Source organism: Cyprinodon tularosa, unplaced genomic scaffold, assembly GCF_016077235.1.
Source record: "Cyprinodon tularosa strain WSP-4 unplaced genomic scaffold, ASM1607723v1 ctg63, whole genome shotgun sequence".
NCBI classification, from domain to species: Eukaryota; Metazoa; Chordata; class Actinopteri; order Cyprinodontiformes; family Cyprinodontidae; genus Cyprinodon; species Cyprinodon tularosa.
Window position 1 is genome coordinate 1,542,832 of NW_024039374.1, and position 22,696 is coordinate 1,565,527.

The following is a 22,696-nucleotide window of genomic DNA, read 5'->3' on the forward strand; positions in this document are numbered from 1 at the left end:
TTTGTGTTTGGTTTATTTTATAGCTATTTTGTGTATTTGGCGCCCCCTTCAGGTGAAACATCGAGTTTCTCAGAGTCAAAGTTACCATTTAAAATTCTTTCTACTTTCTGTCCCTCAGAGGTCTATTTTGACAGACAGCTCAATATAGAAGTCTACAGGAAAGTCACCCACACTGACCAGTACCTCCATTTTGACTCCCACCACCCACTGGAAGAATGAGACAGGTGAGGGCAGGTGAGAGGTGAATCTTCTGGGTATTATTCCTAAAAGTGCCTTGTAGGTGGGTGACAGGTAATGTCTAAGAGCACCTCCTCTGTTGAGAGATGTTTTTTTCCAGGTTAACAAAGATAGCTACCTTAACCCCTCTCTCAAAACATCTGTCTTCCTTGGCCAGAAATGTCCTTTAGCCTTCAGGTGTAAGTGAACAGCTGAGTCCTGTCCCGAGGAGTCGGCTCTCCTGTGTTGAGCCATGCGCCTGTGTAGCAGTTGCTTGGCTCCAATGTAGAGATCTGTGCACTCTTCACTACACTGGACGGCTCAAACAACGTTGTCAGCCTTGTTTCTGGGTGTCAGTTTTTGCATCAGGGTGTTGCCAGGTTCAAAGTGCACTGGGATAAGGTGCAGGTGGAAAATCCTCCTCAGCTTTTCAGAGACTCTAGCAGCATATGGAATGACAATGTTCCTTCTTGTGCTTTTTACCCTCTCAGCAGGCCTCTTCCAGTAGGTTTTAACCACAGTTCCTCAGGGCTGTCCTGATATGTTGATGTTCTGTCATCTTTCCGTTGTTTGTGATGGGAATGGTTTTTGCTAGCGTATGGAGGGTTCTGATGATGCCTAGTTTGTTCCAGTGGGTGGTGGGAGTCAAAATGGAGGTACTGGTCAGTGTGGGTGACTTTCCTGTAGACTTTGTATGTTGAGCTGTCTGTCTTCCACGATGTGAATGGTGTAGTCCAAGAAGGTAGGGCTGTCATCTTTCACATATTACTGGGTGAACTTGGCGTTTCTGTCTTTCTGTCATATATAGGAACAAAACCCAGTCACCAGATTCAGATACATGGATGACACTTGGGGCAAATTAAAGACCAAAGACAGAAACATAATCCATAGGGTCATGCTAACGCTTTGCTCCTCACAGGCGCAGCTCTGCTGACTGAGTTTGCTCAAGACAATCTAATGGATGATATTTGGAGAATTGCTAAGAATGGAAAATAATGTACATTTAATTTTGGATACCTTCAGTCTCAGTTATAATGGATAATACATGTTGGATACACACATATTAAAAACATTAGTACAACAACTAGTCTTTGAGTCAGGACTCTTGAAATACCTTTGTTTCAGAAATGAAATTAATATGTTTAATTGAAAATCTTTTTTTTCATGCTAATAAATCAAATTGTAACCCCAATAAATGTGCTCTTTATTGGGACATTATTATTAGTTTAAAACAGACAAAGAGATAGATATATATTAAAATATTAAGAAGGACATCCCTAGTGGTAGTTTGCTTCTACTTAATAACATTCTCAGTGAAATAGAAAGAGAATCAAGAAAAGAAGCTGATGGTGTAAAATCCTTCAGAGATGAATGAAGTAAGGGATGGAAAACAGCAAATCAAGTGAATTGGAGAGGGAGGCACTGGAAAAAGGTGGAGACTGAGAGGAGGAAGGATCAGTTTATTTCAACAAGGTCAAACTGCACCATTTAACGGCTCCTTCTCCATTTCCACCTTTCACCAACTTACCTGCAAAGATTTGTTGTCTCTATTAGTGGATATTTTAAGTGACTTCTTTGTGGAATGCAGAAAACTTGGTGAGTACAAACTGTTCATCTATCCCTCATTAATTTGAGGTTTGCTGAGTAAAAATTATAATTCATGTTTCTATCTTTGAATATTTGAATCATGTCATTATAAGAGACTGGTTTACTACATGGAACTGTGTCCAGAATCTGGTTCCTTTAAACGCAAAACATTTATCCTGAGCTTAAAAGAGAAAAACCGGACATTTTAAAGTGAAAAATATGAAAAAAGACCATTATGTATTGTCTAAGAGTTTCAGTCTGAGAGACCTGCTTATTCACGTGCATTAAGTGTTTTGCAGATCAAGACAACATGAATGCTTGTATAAACCTGTCTTTATCCACACACACACATACTCATATGCAAACAGCATACTGGGAAACATAAGCAAGGCTTTCATGGAAACGGCTTCTACCTAAGCCATAAAGAGCCAACTGTGTTTTGAATAAACCGATTTTGACAACATACACTCACACATCCAATGGTGAGGTGTAGAAGCTTACAGAGAAAAGCCTGTTTCGCTCCACCTCAGCGTTGTGGTATTTGGCTGCATTTTATTGCAGCCAAACTCCAGCAGTCACACTCCCAATTAACTTAGACACATAAGGACATGATTAGTAGTTTTCTCTAAAAATGGGAATTTGAGATAAAAAGTCTTCAATGCAAAACACACAACAATGTTACTCTCTTTCGTAAAGCCTGAAAGTATTTTAGTGCTCAGTAATTATTTAGACCAAAACCGCTGCAGAAGACAGGCTTTAACCACTTGACGCCCATTGTTGCAATTTTGCAACAAACACTTTATATTACGTACACACCCAAGATAACATGTGCATTCCCCCAGTGCCAGTTATTACACATTCGGTGTGGACCTAGGAACCTTTGGGAAGCTCTTGTTTCCATTACAACTGCTACCTAACTGTGTGTGCGATCATTGGCCGTTATATATGTGACAGATTTGCAAACCTACAATTGTGTTTGTCTTTAAAAATAAAGATAGAACAACAGTTTGGCAATGAGTTAAAGGAAAATAACCTTTTTAAATGTACACAAAAAACAGTTTTTGTTATCTCAGACTGTCGTTTTACGGATAAAGTTTGAAATATGACTATTCTTTCACTCCTCCTTGGTTGGGCTGTACAGAAACTGAATATCCTTTTTGGGATAAATAAAGTTATTTTTTATTTGAAATATGGATGTGTAGGTTGATGGAAGGGCGAATGGATGGATGTGTGGATGGATGGATTAATAGATGGGAAGATGGATGGATGAATGATGAATAGATTGGTGGATAGATGGAGTATTGATGAATGGATGGATTAATGGATGATGGATGGATGGATGGATGGATGGATGGATGGATGGATGGATGGATGGATGGATGGAAAGAAGATGGATGGATGGATGGATGGATGGATGGATTGGTGAATAGATGATGGATGGATGGATGGATGGATGGATGGAAAGAAGATGGATGGATGGTTATTGTATTGGGGAATGGATGAATGGATGGATGAATAGATGGATTGGTGAATGGATAGGCGGATGGATGGATTGGTAGATGGATGATGGATGTATGGATGGATGTATGGATGTTAACAGTTAACAGGATACTTTGAAAACATTTTTTCTCCTTTTCTCTCAATTTCAGAACTTGTTGTGGATAAGTCACTATGAAGTAAACATAGTGCAGATGCTTCCAACCATGTGAACACCTGAGGATGTCATAAAAAACTTGTAAACAACAACAGCTGTTTAGATTTTTAGCACAGGAGCAATGACCCCAACTCCTTCTACAGGCTGTTTACATACCTTTAGGTATTTCTAGAGAGAGTTTTAAAGAGGATCAATGATGTTGTGGCGGTGGCTGCTGGCCCTGATGGCCCGGATTGGTCTCATCACATTGACACTCTGCTGCTCTCTGCTGCTCGTCTACCTGCTGGCTTGTAAACCTTCTTCCAAACGCAAGCACACTTCTCTGCTTTGGTCTGGAGGAGCCACTAGTAAGGAAGGATACATGGCCTTACTGCAGGAGAGAGAGGACTCTCATAGACACTACATTAGTAGTCTGACAAAGCAGATAGGAGAGCTGAAGGAGGCTCTGGAGGAGAGAACTCAACAGCTTCAGGAGTCCCTAGAGAAGGCTAAAAGTAAAGGGATTTTACCTCAAGGTCTGGAGAGTCTGCACAAGATCCCTACAAAGTCTGATCTCAAGGTAAAGAGAAAAACATAAGGAATATTTTGTTAACGTGAGCTAATTGAAAGTAGCAAGACATTATGAGCTCATTGCTTTATGGTGTCCTTCAGGAGTTCTTCCAATCCCAGCTGAACCAGGCAGAGGTGAAACCAGGTGTGGAACTGCCCAACGAATATGCACTGATCCCTTATGACACCTTTACCCTGCAGATGTGAGTACAGCTGTGCAGTCAGCTGCTCTGTACCTCAATCCCTATGTGTGTAAAGAGCCTGGTAATGTGGTGCTACTTAGGGTCTACCAGCTGGAAACGGGGCTGACCAAGCACCCAGCTGAGAGGCCAGTAAGGAGAGACCGCAGAAACGAGCTGATAGGTACAGTGGAAACGGCACTGCACGTCCTGAATGGACCCCAGCAACGAGCTGACAACATCAGGAGCAAACGCACCTACTCCCCTTCAGACTTCATACAGGGTGAAATACAGCTTACCTTCCTCATCTGGTTTTATTTAAACAGGAAAAAACAAAACAAAAGATAACATACTGGTATACAAAAAGAAGTAACATTCCTAGTTGTCTAAAAATTTAAATCTAATGTATCTTGTCAAGTTGAGTGATGATGCATGCATGGCAAATTGTGTTATTCTGCTCCAGGTACAGTATAGAGAATCCCAACAGATTTTGAATTCCCTGTAATTAACACAGGAATTAAACCTTTAAAGCCTAACATCTACACCTAGAAACAGGCAATAACTACAACATGAACTTGTGATAAAGTATTGGCAAAAGCAACAGGTGCTGAAATTCTAGATAAAGAATTTATTTGTGTTAAAGAAATAAGAAAATGGGGAAAACAACTTTCCAAAGTCAACGCAAAGTTATTGAAAAGGTGTACAAGCTGCATTCATTTTTTTTCTTATAGACTAACTATCATCTTTTTGAATCAAGTCAGGTTTTGTGGAGGTTTTGGACCCAAAAGCAGAAACAGAGAGAGGCGGAGAACATTTTATGTTTTGAGTTTTAATTGCAATTTCAGTGCTACCTGGTGGTTAATAGAAGCCTGGGCCTCTTTTTTATGTCATCCCTATTCATGCATGGATTGTCTCTGGGTTCCTTCACATTCCAAAATAACCCCAACCTTATCCGTGCAAATGTTGAGGTAGTTCTCTCATATTGAGAAGAAGGTTTATTGAAGGAAAAGTACTGAGAAGCAAAGATCAGATACGTGAGGAAATAAACAGCTCCTGTCTGCAACCAACAACAGCAATGCTGACAGGAATGCTGGCAAACCAGTCTAAAAGTGATGCATAACAGAAAGATCTGACAGGGAATTGATAAAAAACACTGCTTTTAACTGCCAGGAGGTTGATTAGTGAACAGAGTTTTCTATATGGGGAGTGTATTTTAAAGCAACTCTGCTCTCATATTTAGGATGCCTTAAAGTCACTTTGTAGCTGTTTTAATTTTGTAATATTTTTTCCTGTGTACCACGATAAAGGTTAAAGTGATAGTGATGTCTGAACCAGGTCTATAGCGCAGGTGTTAAATGGGCTCTTTAAGGGTACAATTAAACCTACCCTGATTGTTAAAATAAAATTTGGGCCATACTGAACTCAGATCAATCCAGTTCAGTCACATACAGTGAGATAAGATGTTTAATACAGTGCAAAGCCCTGAGATATAGCTGATTATTTAGGATGTTCTCTTTTTTTTGGCTCAGGATTGACTCGCACAGAGAGGACCACAGGGACTGTATATGAGCTGATGTTCAAAGGCAGTAGCACGCAGGACTTCACCCAGCTCGTTCTCTTTAGGCCATTTGGGCCTTTGATGAAGGTGAAGAGTGACAACCTGAACACACGAAGCATCCTCATCAACATAATAGTTCCTCTGTCGGGGAGGGTGGATGCCTTCAGGCAGTTCATCACCAACTTCAGGTAATAGTTTGAGGCGGACAAACAGAACAGATGTGAAACTGTTGACCTCAGGGAAATCTTGGTAAGAGTTTATTTTCAAAACCCTGCTATCATAAAAACATAATGAATGAAAACAATTAAATAAACTGACCCAACTGGATATCCTAGCCAGAAGACTTTATCAAAAGAGAACAAACACTAACTAAAGGCAATATTATATATTTATGCATTTTTGCCCCTCGTTGCATGCCAATAATTATCTGTCAAACACTACAGGATCCCTCCCTCTACCCATCTTTTTTTTGTGCACCCCCTAAGATTGTTGATGTAGTCATTATCTGGCCATGCATGCTCTGCAGCTGTGTATTTTAAATGTGTGTTAATTTTGTTTGGTACAGAGAGGTTTGCATCCAAGAGGACGGCAGGGTTCACCTCACTGTTGTCTACTTTGGTCGGGACCAGATAGACCAGGTGAAGGCTGTGTTGGATCAGACAACCAGGTAAGGCAGACACTTTCACAGAGATTAAACGGGATTAAGAACCTTTTTCTGCACTTCTTTTGAGTGTTCAATCACAAAGAGTAACTTTTTAGCCTGAAGAAGTCTAGAAGCAGAGCCTTACAAGGTGGAGAGACCAACATATACTCTGATTAAGCACAACAGTTCTTTGTCTTATTTTGGTCATAATAGGAATGAGTCAAACATTTTTTCTGTCACAGTTGATATAAGTGCTGTTCAGGCTATGGTTATTTGACAGACAGGACAGAGCAAAGGTATCTGTTTGCCAATCATTTCATAAATTATTTAAAAAAAAGAATTTTTTTCAACATTCCTGGTTTCTTGAGTCAGTGATAAAAGTGATTAAAATAGAAATAAATGGACATTTTTAGGAAAAAAAGTTTTGGGTGTAGAGGTTTCCATAAGATCTGTATGTCTTACTATTTTCATTTGGTACTTTTGGATTTAGTTTATGTTTAAAGTAATCAATGAAAATCATTAATTATTTTTTTTCCAAAAAAAGAATTTCTACAAAACCCTTTCACTGCCCAGCAGCTCCTAACCTATGCATGAAATCCTTGCATTTAAATCTGTTTTATATTTTGAGTCACTTACACAACAGTCAGTATATTTACTGGTTATTTAAACTAAGAACTGATCTACTAAATCATAGGAGATGATTTAAAGGCAAATTTCCATCTGTGCACTTATTTCACTGTATAACTGTGAGAATCCTGTTGAACTGCATGTGATGGACACCTGCTAACATCCTGTTTTAATACTTTATGTAACTGATTTATTTAAGAAATGAGAAGAGAAATCCATTTTAAGCTAAATGAAGTCGAACTGATCTCAAAGCCTAAATTTAACCTTATATCTGGTTTCCCAACAAGAGTAAATAAATGCATTTATTTTTTGAAGAGTACAGAAAACAAGATATTAGATTGAATAAGGGCATCGCTTTTAACCTATTTGGCATTTCTTTGAGGGAATCTTACAAGCTGAAGTACAAATATCCTGTTGTTATAAACTAATTAATTGGTAAAAACAAAGAGCCGAGCTGGTTAGCAATTTAACAGCCGTCCTGTCATTGCTTTTGTTTCAGGGAGACTCGTTTCAGAAGTTTCACCTTGATCCAACTGAACGAGGAGTTTTCTCGTGGCCGAGGCCTCGATGTCGCCGCCCGGGCCTGGAGACAACGCCAGAACGTTCTGCTCTTCTTCTGCGATGTCGACATCCACTTCACAGCAGATTTCTTAACTTCCTGTCGTCTGAATGCTGAAGCTGGTAAGAAAGTCTCAGAAGCCGTTTAGGAGTTTCTCCTTATAAAATTCAATTTTCTCTTCTTCATTGTTTTTTCAGTGGACTTGTATCTAAACACATTCTCATTATTTTCTCCTCACTTAATACAAATAATGAATCAGTGCCTTTTCTTACTGGCTCTTTTTCCTGTCATATTACTGCATCACTGTTGCTCTTAGGTAAAAAGGTGTACTACCCTGTGCTCTTCAGCCAGTACAACCCATCTGTCATCTACAGCAATCTCACCCTCCTACCTTCTATAAAACAACAGCTGGTGAGTAAAGAACTGCAAACATTTGGTTATGATACAGTATAATCATAATGAGGTTGATTTCAGGATTTTTCTTCTGTTTCAGGTGATAAAAAAAGAAAATGGATTCTGGCGGGACTTTGGATTTGGCATGACCTGCCAGTACAGATCAGACTTCATCAACATTGGTAATATAGACACAGATTCCCATGGATTACACACATTAAATAAATCTAACTCCATTTTATTATTGTAAAGAGTGATGATTTTTATCAGCAGCACTATAAGAAAGTTAATTCTTTAGGGAGAAATGTATATGTTTCAAACAACAGTCCTTTTAATCCCTAATCCTTAATTATTCCTCCTTTTAATAGAAAAAAATAAATCTAGTTTTAATTACGTTGTATTTTGTGACTTTAACAAAGCTAGGGGATATTAGATTGCTTTTTATTCTCTACTTATCCTCTTAGTGATTGTAAGCTTGCAAGAACTCAGAAATATAATAGAATAGAATAGAACAAAATAGAATAGACAATCCTTTTGCATTTTCTCAATATTTTTTATCATAGATATAAACTAGTTTTTTGGTCTTTGGGCTGTTGCTGCTTCTTTCTTAATTTCTTAAATCTTTCTTTTATATTAACCTCTGATAAATTGAAAAAGTGTTGGAAAACGAAATTCATGTTATTCAAAACGTTTTTCTTAATGTAGCTAATTTGTGCAAATAAAACCAATGAGTGAATAAAAATGAAACAAGTGTTTTTATCCTAACACTGGTTACAAACACAAATGCTCCTGTATATGTTGATGAAGCTCTACTTTTCACTTCAAGAAACTCTGAAATATCAGGTGTCTGAGTTATGTATTATTCACTTTAAGTGCTGCTATCTGTCCCCATTGCTTTACTTTTTTCTGTAATTTCTCTCAGTTTGCTTTTATGTTTATAATGCAGCACAGAAACAAATTCCCTGACAGACAGGTTGGCCCATAACCTCTTATCTAAAGACATTTTGCCCTTTTCCTTTGCAGACTTTTTAAAATGTGTGTGTCACAAATGCTTTTTGTGCTGCTATCATATTTAAGACTGGAATAATTTTATGATTAGGTCAGGCAGCCACAATTCCAAACTCAAATCAAAACATCTTTTTGTATATGTGTGCGCAAGTTAAAATATTTAAGTATGAAATAAAATCATATGAAATTGTGCTGTGGAGTTTGCCCCAGCAGGGGGAGTCTGTAACCTATGGATTACCTTTTTTATGGTAATTTCTTTATTGGAGCCATGGTTGCAAACAATTATTTCTATATCACAGGAAAACCCTCAAACCACGGACACCATTTTTGGTTGAGCTGGATTTTATTAAGTGGCTTCAGTGAACTTTGATGAATCACTTTTAAACTTTAAATAATGTCTTTGGACTAAAACTGACATTTTGGGCGCTATTGTTTGTTAAATATAAAGAATCCTAGTCACATTTGTGAGAGCAGCAACAATTCTACAAACCAGGAACTCTTAATTGGTTGCCATGGAAACGTAGGTTTATTAATTAGTAAAAAAAACAAAAAAACAAGGTGGGATCTCTGCAGGTTGATGCTAACTATACATTAGTTTGTTGTTCAAGGAATAAACGCTATCAAATTTGTTTCATCTCCATGGCCTCACAGGTGGCTTTGACCGCAGCATCAGAGGCTGGGGGCTGGAGGACGTCCACCTGTACAGGAAGTACCTCCATAGCAAGCTGATGGTAGTTCGAGCTCCATCCCGAGGCCTCTTTCACTTGTGGCATGACAAGAGCTGTGCAGATGAGCTTCCTCCAGACAAGTACAAGATGTGCATGCAGACCAAAGCCATGAACGAGGCCTCGCACGGCCAGCTGGGCGAGGTTTTCTTCAAACAGGACATAGAGCTCCACCTGAACTCCCAGAAACAGCTCAGAGAGATCTAATGAGAATTTTCTAACAAAAATGAGCTATGGTCACATTTGTTTCAGTAAAAAGTATTTTTTTATTTATGTTAAATGTTAGAGCTCATGAATCATCTTTATGTTCTAATAAAAGTAAAAATTATTGTTTTTATTGCTTGTTGGAATGGAATGAGTATTTTTTAAGTGTAACACCAAGATTTCTACAAAAAAATGTTATAGGCTGAAGAGCAGAAACTGTCTAACAACTGAATGTCTTACTTTGTAGCAGATTTCACAGAACAAAAATTCTGCCATTTCTGCCCCCTGAACCTGCAACAGGGCTGGATTTTAAAATGAAAAAAAAAAAAAAAAAAAAATGTAAATGAAAATGGATTCCACTGCTTTTATTTGCAGAACCAATAGAGATGCATTTACTTTCTCTCGGACAGCAGGTGAGAAATGTGTGACAGTATAATTTATAATTTCAGTAAAATGCCAGATATAGGTAGTACTCGAGTTGAGGGGGGATTGCATCCCCCTTTTTAAAAAAAATCTTAAAAATCATCCCTTTTAGTTAAATGACCATCCCCCCATACCATCATTTGTGATATTTCTTTGCTGAACATGTAGAATTCTACTATATATTACCAATAATTACAATAATAATAAACTTTCAACATTTGGCGGGCTGTGGGCTTATAGGTAGCCTGAGCAAAATAAATAAAATCAAAGAAGTGGCTTACCATGACTATGAGACTGATCCCAGTGGGAAAGTTGTCACTAACTATGTAGGGGCAATGATAGCCATGCAGGTACAGGGACTGACTGCAGTTCTACTGAAAGGTGCCTTGGTCAAAGGTCAATAACCGGCGTACCTGACATGGAACAACCATACCATGCATATTTCTTTAGGTTAATAGACTATATTAATTAGACTATGCACGCTTCCAAACTAAAAAAAATAAAATTCCACCATCCTCCTTCCTTTTTTTTTTTTTTACAACTAGACTACTGGATATACAGGTGCTGGTCATAAAATTAGAATATCATGAAAAAGTAGATTGATTTCAGTAATTCCATTTAAAAAGTGAAACTTGTATATTATATTCATACATTACATACAAACTCATATATTTCAGATGTTTATTTTGTTTAATTTTGATGATTACAAATGACAACAAATGAAAATCTCAAATTCATCATATCAGAAAATTAGAATATTACTGAAGACCAATAAAAACAAAGGATTTATAGAAATGTTGGCCAACTGAAAAGTATGAACATGAAAAGTATGAGCATGTACAGCACTCAGTATTTAGTTGGGCCTCCTTTGGCCTGTATTACTGCAGCAATGCGGCGTGGCATGGAGTCGATCAGCCTGTGGCACTGCTCAGGTGTTATGATAGCCCAGGTTGCTCTAATAGTGGCTTTTAGCTCTTCTGAATTGTTGGGTCTGGTGTATTCCATCTTCTTCTTCACAATACCCCATAGATTTTCTATGGGGTTAAGGTCAGGAGAGTTTGCTGGCCAATTAAGAACAGGGATACCATGGTCCTTCAACCAGGTACTGGTAGCTTTGGCACTGTGTGCAGGTGCCAAGTCCTGTTGGAAAATGAAATCTGCATCTCCAAAAAGTTGGTCAGCTGCAGGAAGCATGAAGTGCTCTAAAACTTCCTGGTATGTGGCTGCGTTGACCCTGGACCTCAGAAAACACAATGGACCAACACCAGCAGATGACATGGCACCCCAAACCATCACTGACTGTGGAAACTTTACACTGGACTTCAAGCAACGTGGATGAAGTGCCTCTCTTCTTTTCCTCCAGACTCTGGGACCTTGATTTCCAAAGGAAATGCAAAATTTACTTTCATCAGAGAACATGACTTTGGACCACTCACCAGCAGTCCAGTCCTGTTTCTCTTTAGCCCAGGCAAGACGCTTCTGACGCTGTCTGTGGTTCAAGAGTGGCTTGACACAAGGAATGCGACAGCAGAAACCCATGTCTTTCATACGTCTGTGTGTGGTGGTTCTTGAAGCACTCACTCCAGCTGCAGTCCACTCTTTGTGAATCTCCCCCACATTTTTGAATGGGTTTTGTTTCACAATCCTCTCCAGGGTGCGGTTATCTCTCTTGCTTGTACACTTTTTTCGACCACATCTTTTCCTTCCCTTCGCCTCTCTATTAATGTGCTTGGACACTGAGCTCTGTGAACAGCCAGCCTCTTTAGCGATGACCTTTTGTGTCTTGCCCTCCTTGTGCAAGGTGTCGATGGTCGTCTTTTGGACAACTGTCAAGTCAGCAGTCTTCCCCATGATTGTGTAGCCTATAGAACTAGACTGAAAGACCATTTAAAGGCTTTTGCAGGTGGTTTGAGTTAATTAGCTGATTAGAGTGTGGCACCAGGGGCCATCAATTTTGAACCTTTTCACAATATTCTAATTTTCTGATATGATGAATTTGAGATTTTCATTTGTTGTCATTTGTAATCATCAAAATTAAACAAAATAAACATCTGAAATATATGAGTTTGTATGTAATGTATGAATATAATATACAAGTTTCACTTTTTAAATGGAATTACTGAATTCAATCTACTTTTTCATGATATTCTAATTTTATGACCAGCACCTGTAGGCAAAACGAGTCAGACAAGAGTGAAGCAACAAAGGAAGCAAAACTAACTGCAACAAACAAAGGTTTTGAACTATTGAATGATAAAAAAGGAAACAAAACAAAAATGTAACTGAAGCCCAAACAGAAAGTTGTTCTGCAGCACCAGAGGAAAATACAAAAACATTTGGACCCTTTCCTGTTTTTTCACTAGCTTATAATTTTTTTGTCAGAATATATCAGTTTTAAAGGGATTTAAGAAGTTGGCTCGCATATGTTTTGATTTTCTTCCTTTTTTTTTTTTTTTTTTTTTTTTTTTTAATAAGCCAAAAGTATGAAAAATCAGATTAAGGTTAAAGACTTTTCAGCACTAAAGATCCGGTGTGTATTTGTTTATTTTGTACATATAACAAAAAAACCAAAAAATAAATACATTTTTAAGAAAAATAGTCAAAACATTCTTCAGTCATGCACAAAGTTCTTGACACGAAACAATTAACTTAATCCTGTATTAAAACGTGTATTTCCTAATAATCAACAGGATAATTTTTGTGATAAACAACAACATGTGCAAACATGTGATAAACTGTTGCAGTGAAATCTAATGCATTAACAGAGACAGATGCATTTATTCCAGTTTATCAACACTAAGGACATGCAGCGCAGGGAGGAGCGCGCCTGCATCAGCCGACTAGTGACGCAGCACCAAAGCTGGCAACCGATTGGTTTGTGACTCATATTTCCTTTTCCTCTTCATGAGATGCGTTCAAACATGGCTTGGATTTTCAATCGGTCTCCGCCAGTCACGTGACATTTGTTGCTAAGACGCCATTTTTGGTGGAAAAGGCGTAGTGTAAACAACCGCAACATAGCTAAACGAAGGACTAAAGGATTGAGTTTGTTTATCTGACTATATGGAAAAAAGTAAACAGAATGCGAAATTACCGTACCGGTGTCGTGCCAAGGTAGTTATCCCTGCGAAAATTTGTATCCCCTCGTCGGGAGCGCGCACGGAGTAGGAAGAACAACCCGAGTTAACTCCGCTTCAATTCCAACGTGCAGAACTTGAAATTTTGAAAGGTTTTACGTGTATGAAAGTTGAGCTTTACTGTTTTATTCTTTACTTCACGTGTTGTAGCAGAATATCGCCAGTGATATTGATTTAAAACTGATTATAAAACACAAACGTTTGCTTGAAAGCTGGTCGCTGACAGCAGTGTCTACTCCTTCCTCTGAAAGCAAACAGATCCTTGTTCTTTTCCACATTTTCCTTTAAAATCTCTCATTGTTTCACAGTGTCCAAATGTTCTCATCCCATTGAAAACGGTTGTAAACCATATACTTGTAATAAAAATGAAATAGAAAATGGAGTGCACGTGTAATCATTAAAGACTATATGCAGAAGGAAAATATTTTTTCCTGGTTGAAATTTAGTACCTAAATCTATATTTGTGTTTATAGTAACGTACAATTTATCTATGTTGTACTATCCTTAATAAACAGTTTGTGTTCTAACATCAGCCGTTTTATTTCACCCCATTTTGCCATAATTGGCAATATGGGATAAAATAAAACCTGCTGTAATCTGTTCCCCCTGTCTAAATCAGACAAAAAAGGCCCCAGCTTTTTCATTTTTGGCTTATAAGCATCTTTTATGATGACAATTTATTCCTGAAACTTTTGATGTGATTGACCTTTATTTCTTAAAGTTATAAGGGGGGAACAAATTATAGCAGGCCACCTGCTGTAATCTGTTCTCCCCTGTCTAAATCAGGCCAAAAAGGTCCCAGCTTTTTCATTTTTTGCATCATAAAAGATGCTTATAAGCCAAAAATGAATCAACTCCAAAGTTTCAGGAGTTAGTTGTCATCATAAAAGATGCTTATAAGCCAAAAATGAAAAAAGCTGGGACCTTTTTTGCCTGATTTAGACAGGGGGAACAGATTATAGCAGGTGGCCTGCTATAATTTGTTCCCCCCTTATAACTTTAAGAAATAAAGGTCAATCAACTCCAAAGTTTCAGGAGTTAGTTGTCATCATAAAAGATGCTTATAAGCCAAAAATGAAAAAAGCTGGGACCTTTTTTGCCTGATTTAGACAGGGGGAACAGATTATAGCAGGTGGCCTGCTATAATTTGTTCCCCCCTTATAACTTTAAGAAATAAAGGTCAATCAACTCCAAAGTTTCAGGAGTTAGTTGTCATCATAAAAGATGTTTAAAAGCCAAAAATGAAAAAGATGGGGCCTTTTTTTTTGCCTGATTTAGACAGGGGGAACAGATTACGGCAGGTTTTATTTCATCCCATATTGCTGGTTCTGGCAATATGGGATGAAATTAAATGGCTGATGTTAGAAGACAAACTGTTTATTAAGGATAGTACAACATAGATAAATTGTACGTTACTATAAACACAGATATAGATTAAGTACTAAATTTCAACCAGGAAAAAATATTTTCCTTCTGCATATAGTCTTTAATGATTACACGTGCACTCCATTTTCTATTTCATTTTTATTACAAGTATATGGTTTACAACAGTTTTCAATGGGATGAGAACATTTGGACACTGTGAAACAATGAGAGGTTTTTTTTAATGAACGTGTGGAAAAGAACAAGGATCTGTTTGCTTTCAGAGGGAGGAGTAGACACTGCTGTCAGCGACCAGCTTTCAAGCAAACGTTTGTGTTTATTATTAGTTTTAGATCAATATCACTGGCGATATTCTGCTATAACATGTGAAGTAAAGAATAAAACAGTAAAGCTCAACTTTCATACACATAAAACCTTTCAAATTTCAAGTTCTGGACGTTGGAATTGAAGCGGAGTTAACTCGGGTTGTTCTTCCTACTCCGTGCGCGCTCCCGACGAGGGGATACAAATTTTCGCAGGGATAACTACCTTGGCACGACACCGGGACTGGCAGCCTCTCACACAACACGATCGTGTCATTTCTGGTAAATAATTGTGCCGAAAGAACAGCCGCGTGTGGGTTATCTCGACTTTCCACCTATTATGGTGGTTTTCCCACGATGCACCACGCCCGAGGTAAACATTGACGTCACCTGGCGCAGACCGATTCACTCATCAAACTGAGAAGTTGGCCCCTTATCGTCTGATAGCGTGAATTAAATCTGGCTAAACAGAGATGATAATAATCATTTAAGGAGAACAATGCCATGCGGATTTATACACAGAGATTATTTTTTACACCACATTTAAAACCGATGGGTTTGGCTTGTCAGGATTTGAAACATGAAAAGAAAGCTGAGCACAGTGTAAACCTTCTGGTATTTAAATGTGTTTTTCACAAAATTATCTTTATTGATGATTTAGCTAATAAACATGACCATATGAAATTGTTGAATGAGTATCATTTCTATCAATATATAGAAAGAAAGTTTAATTCAATTCAATTCAGTTTATTTATATAGCGCCAAATTCACAACACATGTCATCTCAAGGCACTTTACAGTTCAACCAGATCAAATTGATACAAAGTTTTCTATCTAAGGAAAACCAGTTGATTGCATTGACTCATTGACTCAAATACAATCCCCCACACTAAGCATGCTTGTAGCGACAGTGGAGAGGAAAAACTCCCTTTTAACAGGAAGAAACCTCCAGCAGAACCAGGCTCAGTGTGAGCGGCCATCTGCCGAGGCCGACTGGGGTTCAAGGAGACAGAAGCAGAGATACAAAAAGCAGCTGTAAAAGGCGGCCCCGTCCAGGAAACACACAGCCAGGCAGACGAGCTCCAAGGCAGCTCCCATGCCAGAGGACGAAGAAAGCACATCCACTCAGTCACGGTCAGAGAAACAGGACCACACTGGAAAACAGGCCGATCTCCAACATCTATAAACAAGGGTGTTGATAGAAGCAGCACAGCTGATGTTTCTTTCCAGGATGACGTCACAGCCAAACAGGAACAGACGAGGCAAAGCTACTCTGAGGAAAAGCAGAGAGAGCAGAAGGTTAGAGATTGAACTAACAGATTCTGCAGAATAGGAGAACAGAGAGAGAATGAAGCAGAATGATGAAATGGGGGTCCCTATGTCCTCCAAAAGTCTAAGCCTATAGCAGCATAACTATAGAGATAGCTCAGGATAACCTGAGCCACTCTAACTATAAGCTTTATCAAAAAGGAAAGTTTTAAGCCTAGCCTTAAAAGTAGACAGGGTGTCTGCCTCACGGACTAAAACTGGTAGTTGGTTCCACAGGAGAGGAGCCTGATAACTAAAAGATCTGCCTCCCATTCTACTTTTAGAAATTCTAGGAACCACTAGTAAACCTGCAGATTGAGAGCGAAGTGCTCTGTTAGGAACATAAGGAACAATCAGATCTCTGATATAAGATGGAGCTTGGCCATTTAAGGCTTTATATGTGAGAAGGAGGATTTTAAATTCTATTCTTGATTTAACAGGAAGCCAATGAAGAGAAGCCAGGATAGGCGAGATATGATCTCTCTTTTTAATTTTCATTAGAACTCTGGCTGCAGCATTTTGGATCAGCTGAAGGCTTTTAACTACAGTTTGTGGACTTCCTGATAGTAAAGAATTACAATAGTCCAGCCTTGAAGTAACAAATGCATGGACTAGTTTCTCAGCATCACCCCTGGACAGGATATTTCTAATTTTTGCAATGTTCCTCAGATGAAAGAAGGAAATTCTAGAAACCTCTTTGATGTGGGATTTAAATGACAGGTCCTGATCAAAAACAACACCAAGATTTTTTACTTTATTATCTGAAATCAGTTTAATCCCATCCAAATGAAGTGACTGGCTAATCAGTTTCTTTTTCAGAGACTCTGGTCCAAAGACTATAACTTCTGTTTTGTCTGCATTCAGAAGCAGAAAGTTAAGAGTCATCCAGGTTTTTATGTCTTCAAGACATGCCTGTAATCTATGTAATGGGTTAGCTTCATCTGGATTTATAGACAGATATAGCTGGGTATCATCAGCATAACAGTGGAAATTAATCCCATGCTGTCTAATAATTCTACCAATTGGGAGCATGTATAAAGTAAAGAGAATTGGTCCTAGCACTGATCCCTGTGGTACTCCACAGGTAACCTTTGAGCGTGTTGAAGATCTATCATTAACATGAACAAACTGAATTCGATCAGATAGATAAGATTTAAACCAGAAAGAAAGTTTATTGGATGAAGACTAATTTAAAATGCATTAACAGAGATTTAACAAAGTTTCTTACACTGGCCTGCTTTTTCTCATAGTAGCTTTGCCTCGTCTGTTCCTGTTTCACACCATCCTGGAGAGAAACACCTTTGTTTATAGATGTTCAAGATTGGCCTGTTTTTCCAGTGTTGCCCTGTTTCTTTGGCTGTGACTGTCTGGATGTGCTCTCTTCATCCTCTGACATGGGAGCTGGCTCAGAGCTCGTCTGTCTGGCTGTGTGTTTCCTAGATGGGTTCCCCTTTTACAGTTGCTTTTTGTATCTCTGCTTCTGTCTCCTTGAACCCCAGTCGGCCTCAGCAGATGGCCGCTCACTGTCCACTGTCACTACAAGCATGCTTAGTGTGAGGGATTACATTTGAGTTAATGAGTCCATGCAATCAATTGGTTTTCCTTAGATAGAAAACTTTGAATCAATTTGACTGTATGGTCTCGTGAACTGTAAAGCACCTTAAGATAACATGTGATGTGAATATGTGCTATATAAATAAACTGAATTGAATTGAATTCATATCAAATATAAATTACTAACATTTAAAGAATTTGTGCAGAATAAAACATAGGTAAATTGGATGAGTTTATGTTTCCATAATTGCTGTGTCAAAAACTGAACTCAATTTGATACACTGATTAATTATATTAATTACACTGATTATCTCCAGGTGAATTGTGGAAAGTTTGGACATATCAAGGTAGGCTATATCATTGTTAGAAGAGTTTGATTGATTGATTGATTTTATCTCTTTTTATTCTTATTTTTTATCTTTATTATATTGTATAGTTGGATGTGTGTATATATCATATAAAACTGTAACTGTAACACAAGTAATTTTATTAAAGTATTTCTGATTCTGATTCTGATTGATTGTGGTGTCTGAGTCCTTTTGTCTCACGGTCCTCTGCAGCCTTTGTTAGCTGTCAACAATGGAATGCCATCACTAAAGTAGGTGTGGACCTAATGGAGAAGAGGCCTATCTAAAGCATGTAGGGGGCACACACCAGAAACATAAAACAAAAAACATGGCAGTGGTTAATTCTTTGATATATTATGTGAGATGTACCTAAGAGCCAGTTGAGGCTTTGGAGACCCCAGATATAACAGATACTGTAGAAAGATTTTCTTTTGGAATGTCTGTGGCTGATACTTAGATGTGAAACCAACCTTAACCACTGATCTTATCTACCTCTGCAAAAGTCTAACAAACCGCCACTTTCAATGCTCTCAACCTTTCATTTGTCAAAGAAGGTGTTATCTTGTCCAGTTAAAAAAAGTTTTCCTATAAAACAGCAATCAGTGCTCCCCTAATACTGTGGTTCGAAAAGGCAACACCTTATTTTTTTAGAATTGTGGAAAGAAAACTGTAAAGCTAAAAAAAAAAAAAAAAAAGATCCAAGAGACAATTTAATGACAGTTTCTGTGTCTGTGCATAATAATTGTACAGGGGCCATAACAGGGGCCAGGACCACTTCTACTGGCCCCTGCTGGCCCCTGTCTAGACCTATAGGTGGGCTGATCAATCCTAGTATCAATAATACCAACCCTTCCCCCTCATTGCAGTTTTACACCATCACATTGGTCAGCCAAACAGCAATATCCTCTGTTTTTTTTTTTTTTTTTTTTTATCGTTGTAAAATTTTGTTTTAAAAAGCTTTAAAATTTCTGTTTGTCTATGTTCTATTGTTTACTTGTAATATTAAAGTAAAAATCAGAAAAACACTGAAAGGTCAGCAGTTTTATTAAACACCAGGCTTAAAGGAATAGTACACCCAAAACATGATTAGCCTTCATTTTCTACTCACCCCCATGCTGAACAACACTCTGGAGTACTTTTTTGATATCTCAAATGCATCTGGAGATCTGGGAGGCTTCTTGCTGTCTGCTGACATTCAAATAATGGAGGTCCATGGTGCCCGAGACAGAAAGGTCCATAAAAGTCCACAAAAAACGTGTCAATATTCCTCCATACTGCTCGTCCAATGTATTCCAAGTGTCCTGATTGGGTAGCGTCCATAATTTACTCGAAACGAAGTCATTTAGAATGTTTTTAGAGCATAAACAGTAGTGTATAGGATTTCCTGAAAGCGAGTTCATGACGCTACGGAAACCACGGCAGACCAAACCAGATGAAAGCGCGCATTCAGCTCGGCAAAGAATCATGCTCTTCCTCAACACTGAAGTCCTCAGACATTTTTCTTTCGTTGTTTCTTTCTTTGCACAGGTAAACAGCACATTTCTTCTTCTACGCTTGCATTATCGGCAGAGCAGACGCTGAATGCGCACTTTCGTCTGGTTTGGTCTGCCGCGGTTTCCGTAGACTCGTGAACGCGCTTTTAGGAAATCCTATACACTACTGTTTATGCTCTAAAAACATTCTAAATGAGTTTGTTTCGAGTAAATTCTGGATGCTACCCACTCAGGACACTTGGAATACATTGGACGAGCAGTATGGAGGAATATTGACACGTTTTTTGTGGACTTTTATGGACCTTTCTGCCTCGGGCACCACAGACCTCCATTATTTGAATGTCAGCAGACAGCAAGAAGCCTCCCAGATCTCCAGATGCATTTGAGATATCAAAAAAGTACTCCAGAGTGTTGTTCAGCATGGGGGTGAGTAGAAAATGAAGGCTAATCATGTTTTGGGTGTACTATTCCTTTAAGTATAAGCATCAGTCTCAAAATTGGCGATACTGACTCTCTATTTAACTCAGTTAAGTTCAATTTGGGTGATTTATATAGCGCCAATTCGCAACACCTGTCTTATCTCAAGGCAATTTACAATTCACCAGATCATACAGTCAAATTGATTCAAAGTTTTCTATCCAAGGAAAACCACTTGATTGACACATTGACACACTAAGCATGCCTGTAGCAACAGTGGAGAGGAACAACTCCCTTTTAACAGGAAGAGACCTCCAGCAGAACCAGGCACAGTGTGAGAATAAAGAGAAGCTATGATAGGAGAGATATGATCTCTCTTTTTAATTTTCATCAGAACTCTGGCTGCTGCATTTTGGATCAGCAGAAGGCTTTTAACTACAGTTTGTGGACTTCCTGATAGTAAAGAATTACAATAGTCCAACCTTGAGGTAAAAAATGCATGGACTAGTACTTGGTATCAGATCAATACCAAAATCCCTGGTATTGCCCACCTCTAGAACCGCCAAAAGTTAGTAGGAACACATCTAAATAGTACAGAATAAAAGCTCACAATGACTCGAGTTTGATATTAATAGCATATATTAATGTTTTATTGTGTTATCATTTTTTTTTTTTTTTTTACATTTTTATTTATTATAATTTTTATTCCTTTTTTTTTTCTCAGTGTCCTTTCTGGCAATGTGACAATAAGAATAATTGTCTTGATGCCAAAAAAAGAAAAAAAAGGACACAACAGATTTTACTTTCACAAGTGGAGAAGTACGGCTATCGCCACAGTGTTCTGCTTGATTTCTACATATAAATAGCTTTATTATAAATATGCAGGGAGTTTTTACACATTATATGGACACTGCAATGTAAGTAAAACAGGAAAAAGGAGAAAAGATGAAAGAAAGAGGAGATAAACAGTCAGACGTCTTCTGTCTGCTTCATCACCTGCAAAGAGATGTAAAAAGAACAGCGCAACCAACTGATTTAGTATATCCGGTGTTTTTTTTTTTTTTTTTTCCTTTTCCTAAGAGTGACGTCAACATAGATTATGGTTGCATTGTTTTTGATTCAGCTGCTAGTTCATCTTTAAAAAGGTTGGACATAATTCAGGCTCAAGCGTTGAGAATATGTTGTGGAGCAGTAAAATCAACTCCAATATCTGCGCTTCAGGTGGAGGTTGGAGAAATGCCATTAAGCCTTAGAAGGAAACAGTTGAGGGCAAATTATTGGACTAATTTACAAAGTCAAAAAGAAATGCATCCAACAAAAAGAATATTAAGTGAAAGTTGGGAAAGCAGTAAAATTAAACAGGAGGTATTTAGTAAGGGAATTATTCAGATAATCAAGGAGTTAGAAATCAATAATTGGGACGTTAGTCTAACTGTCTTAATGCCAGCTATACCATCATGGTTACTACCTCAACCTAATGTTGATCTTTCTTTATTAAAGAAGATAAATTCAAGAAATAACATGTTTAGTATACAAACTTATGTGAACACTTTGATTCATGAGAGATATGGGTATTATGTACATATATTCACTGATGGGTCAAAAAATCCAGAGAATGGAAAAACAAGTTGTGCATTTTACATTCCTGAATTAAAAGTTAAGGTGTTTAAAAGATTAACTGATCATTTGTCGGTTTATACAGCAGAATTGATGGCAATCATGTTGGCATTATACTGGATAGAGGAAGTCAAACCCCTGAGAATATTAATATGTTCAGATTCAAGTGCAGCATTGACTAGTCTTAAAAATACGGTATCTAAATGTAGGGAGGATATTATGCTAGAAAATTTGTTATCATTATACCGAGTACATAATCTGGGGATTGATGTTCAGTTTTTATGGATTCCAGCACATAGTGGCATTAAAGGGAATGAGATGGCAGATTCGTTAGCTAAGAAGGGGTTGTCGATAAATGAGGTAGAAGTAAAAGTACCAATTAGCAAAACAGAAATCAAATCGTACATACGAAGCAAAATTAAGGTACAGTGGCAAAAATTATGGGATAATGGAAATAAAAGAAGACATTTATATAGGATACAGCAAAAGGTGGGAGAAGAAGAGCCTCTTGGGAAGAGCAGGAGAGAACAGGGGATGTTTAGTAGAATTAGGTTAGGCCACACGAGGCTAAATGCATCACTGCATGTTATTGGGAAGCATCCAACAGGAAAATGTGACATGTGTAGTCTACCAGAAACCATAGAACATGTGCTGTTTGAGTGTATTAAATATGCAAGTCAAAGAATAGATTTAAGGAAAGGACTGGAACATGAAGGAATCAAACAACTGGACATTAAAAATATCTTCTCAAATAAATCCAGAAAGACAGTACTTAAAATCATGTCATCTTATCTTCAACAAACTGGACTAAAC

General features: G+C 37.9%; 1 protein-coding gene across 1 annotated transcript; it reads left to right on the forward strand.

Moving 5' to 3' along the window:
* Window positions 1-1,665: 1,665 nt before the first annotated feature.
* LOC119798533 (chondroitin sulfate N-acetylgalactosaminyltransferase 1-like) lies at window positions 1,666-10,126 on the forward strand. The gene is made up of 10 exons (XM_038308043.1): window positions 1,666-1,812; window positions 3,453-4,016; window positions 4,109-4,209; window positions 4,290-4,468; window positions 5,715-5,931; window positions 6,309-6,410; window positions 7,513-7,694; window positions 7,889-7,983; window positions 8,066-8,147; window positions 9,625-10,126. Exons 2-10 carry the CDS (start codon window positions 3,651-3,653, stop codon window positions 9,903-9,905), a joined length of 1,605 nt encoding a protein of 534 aa, XP_038163971.1. The 5' UTR covers window positions 1,666-1,812; window positions 3,453-3,650; the 3' UTR covers window positions 9,906-10,126.
* Window positions 10,127-22,696: the final 12,570 nt, after the last annotated feature.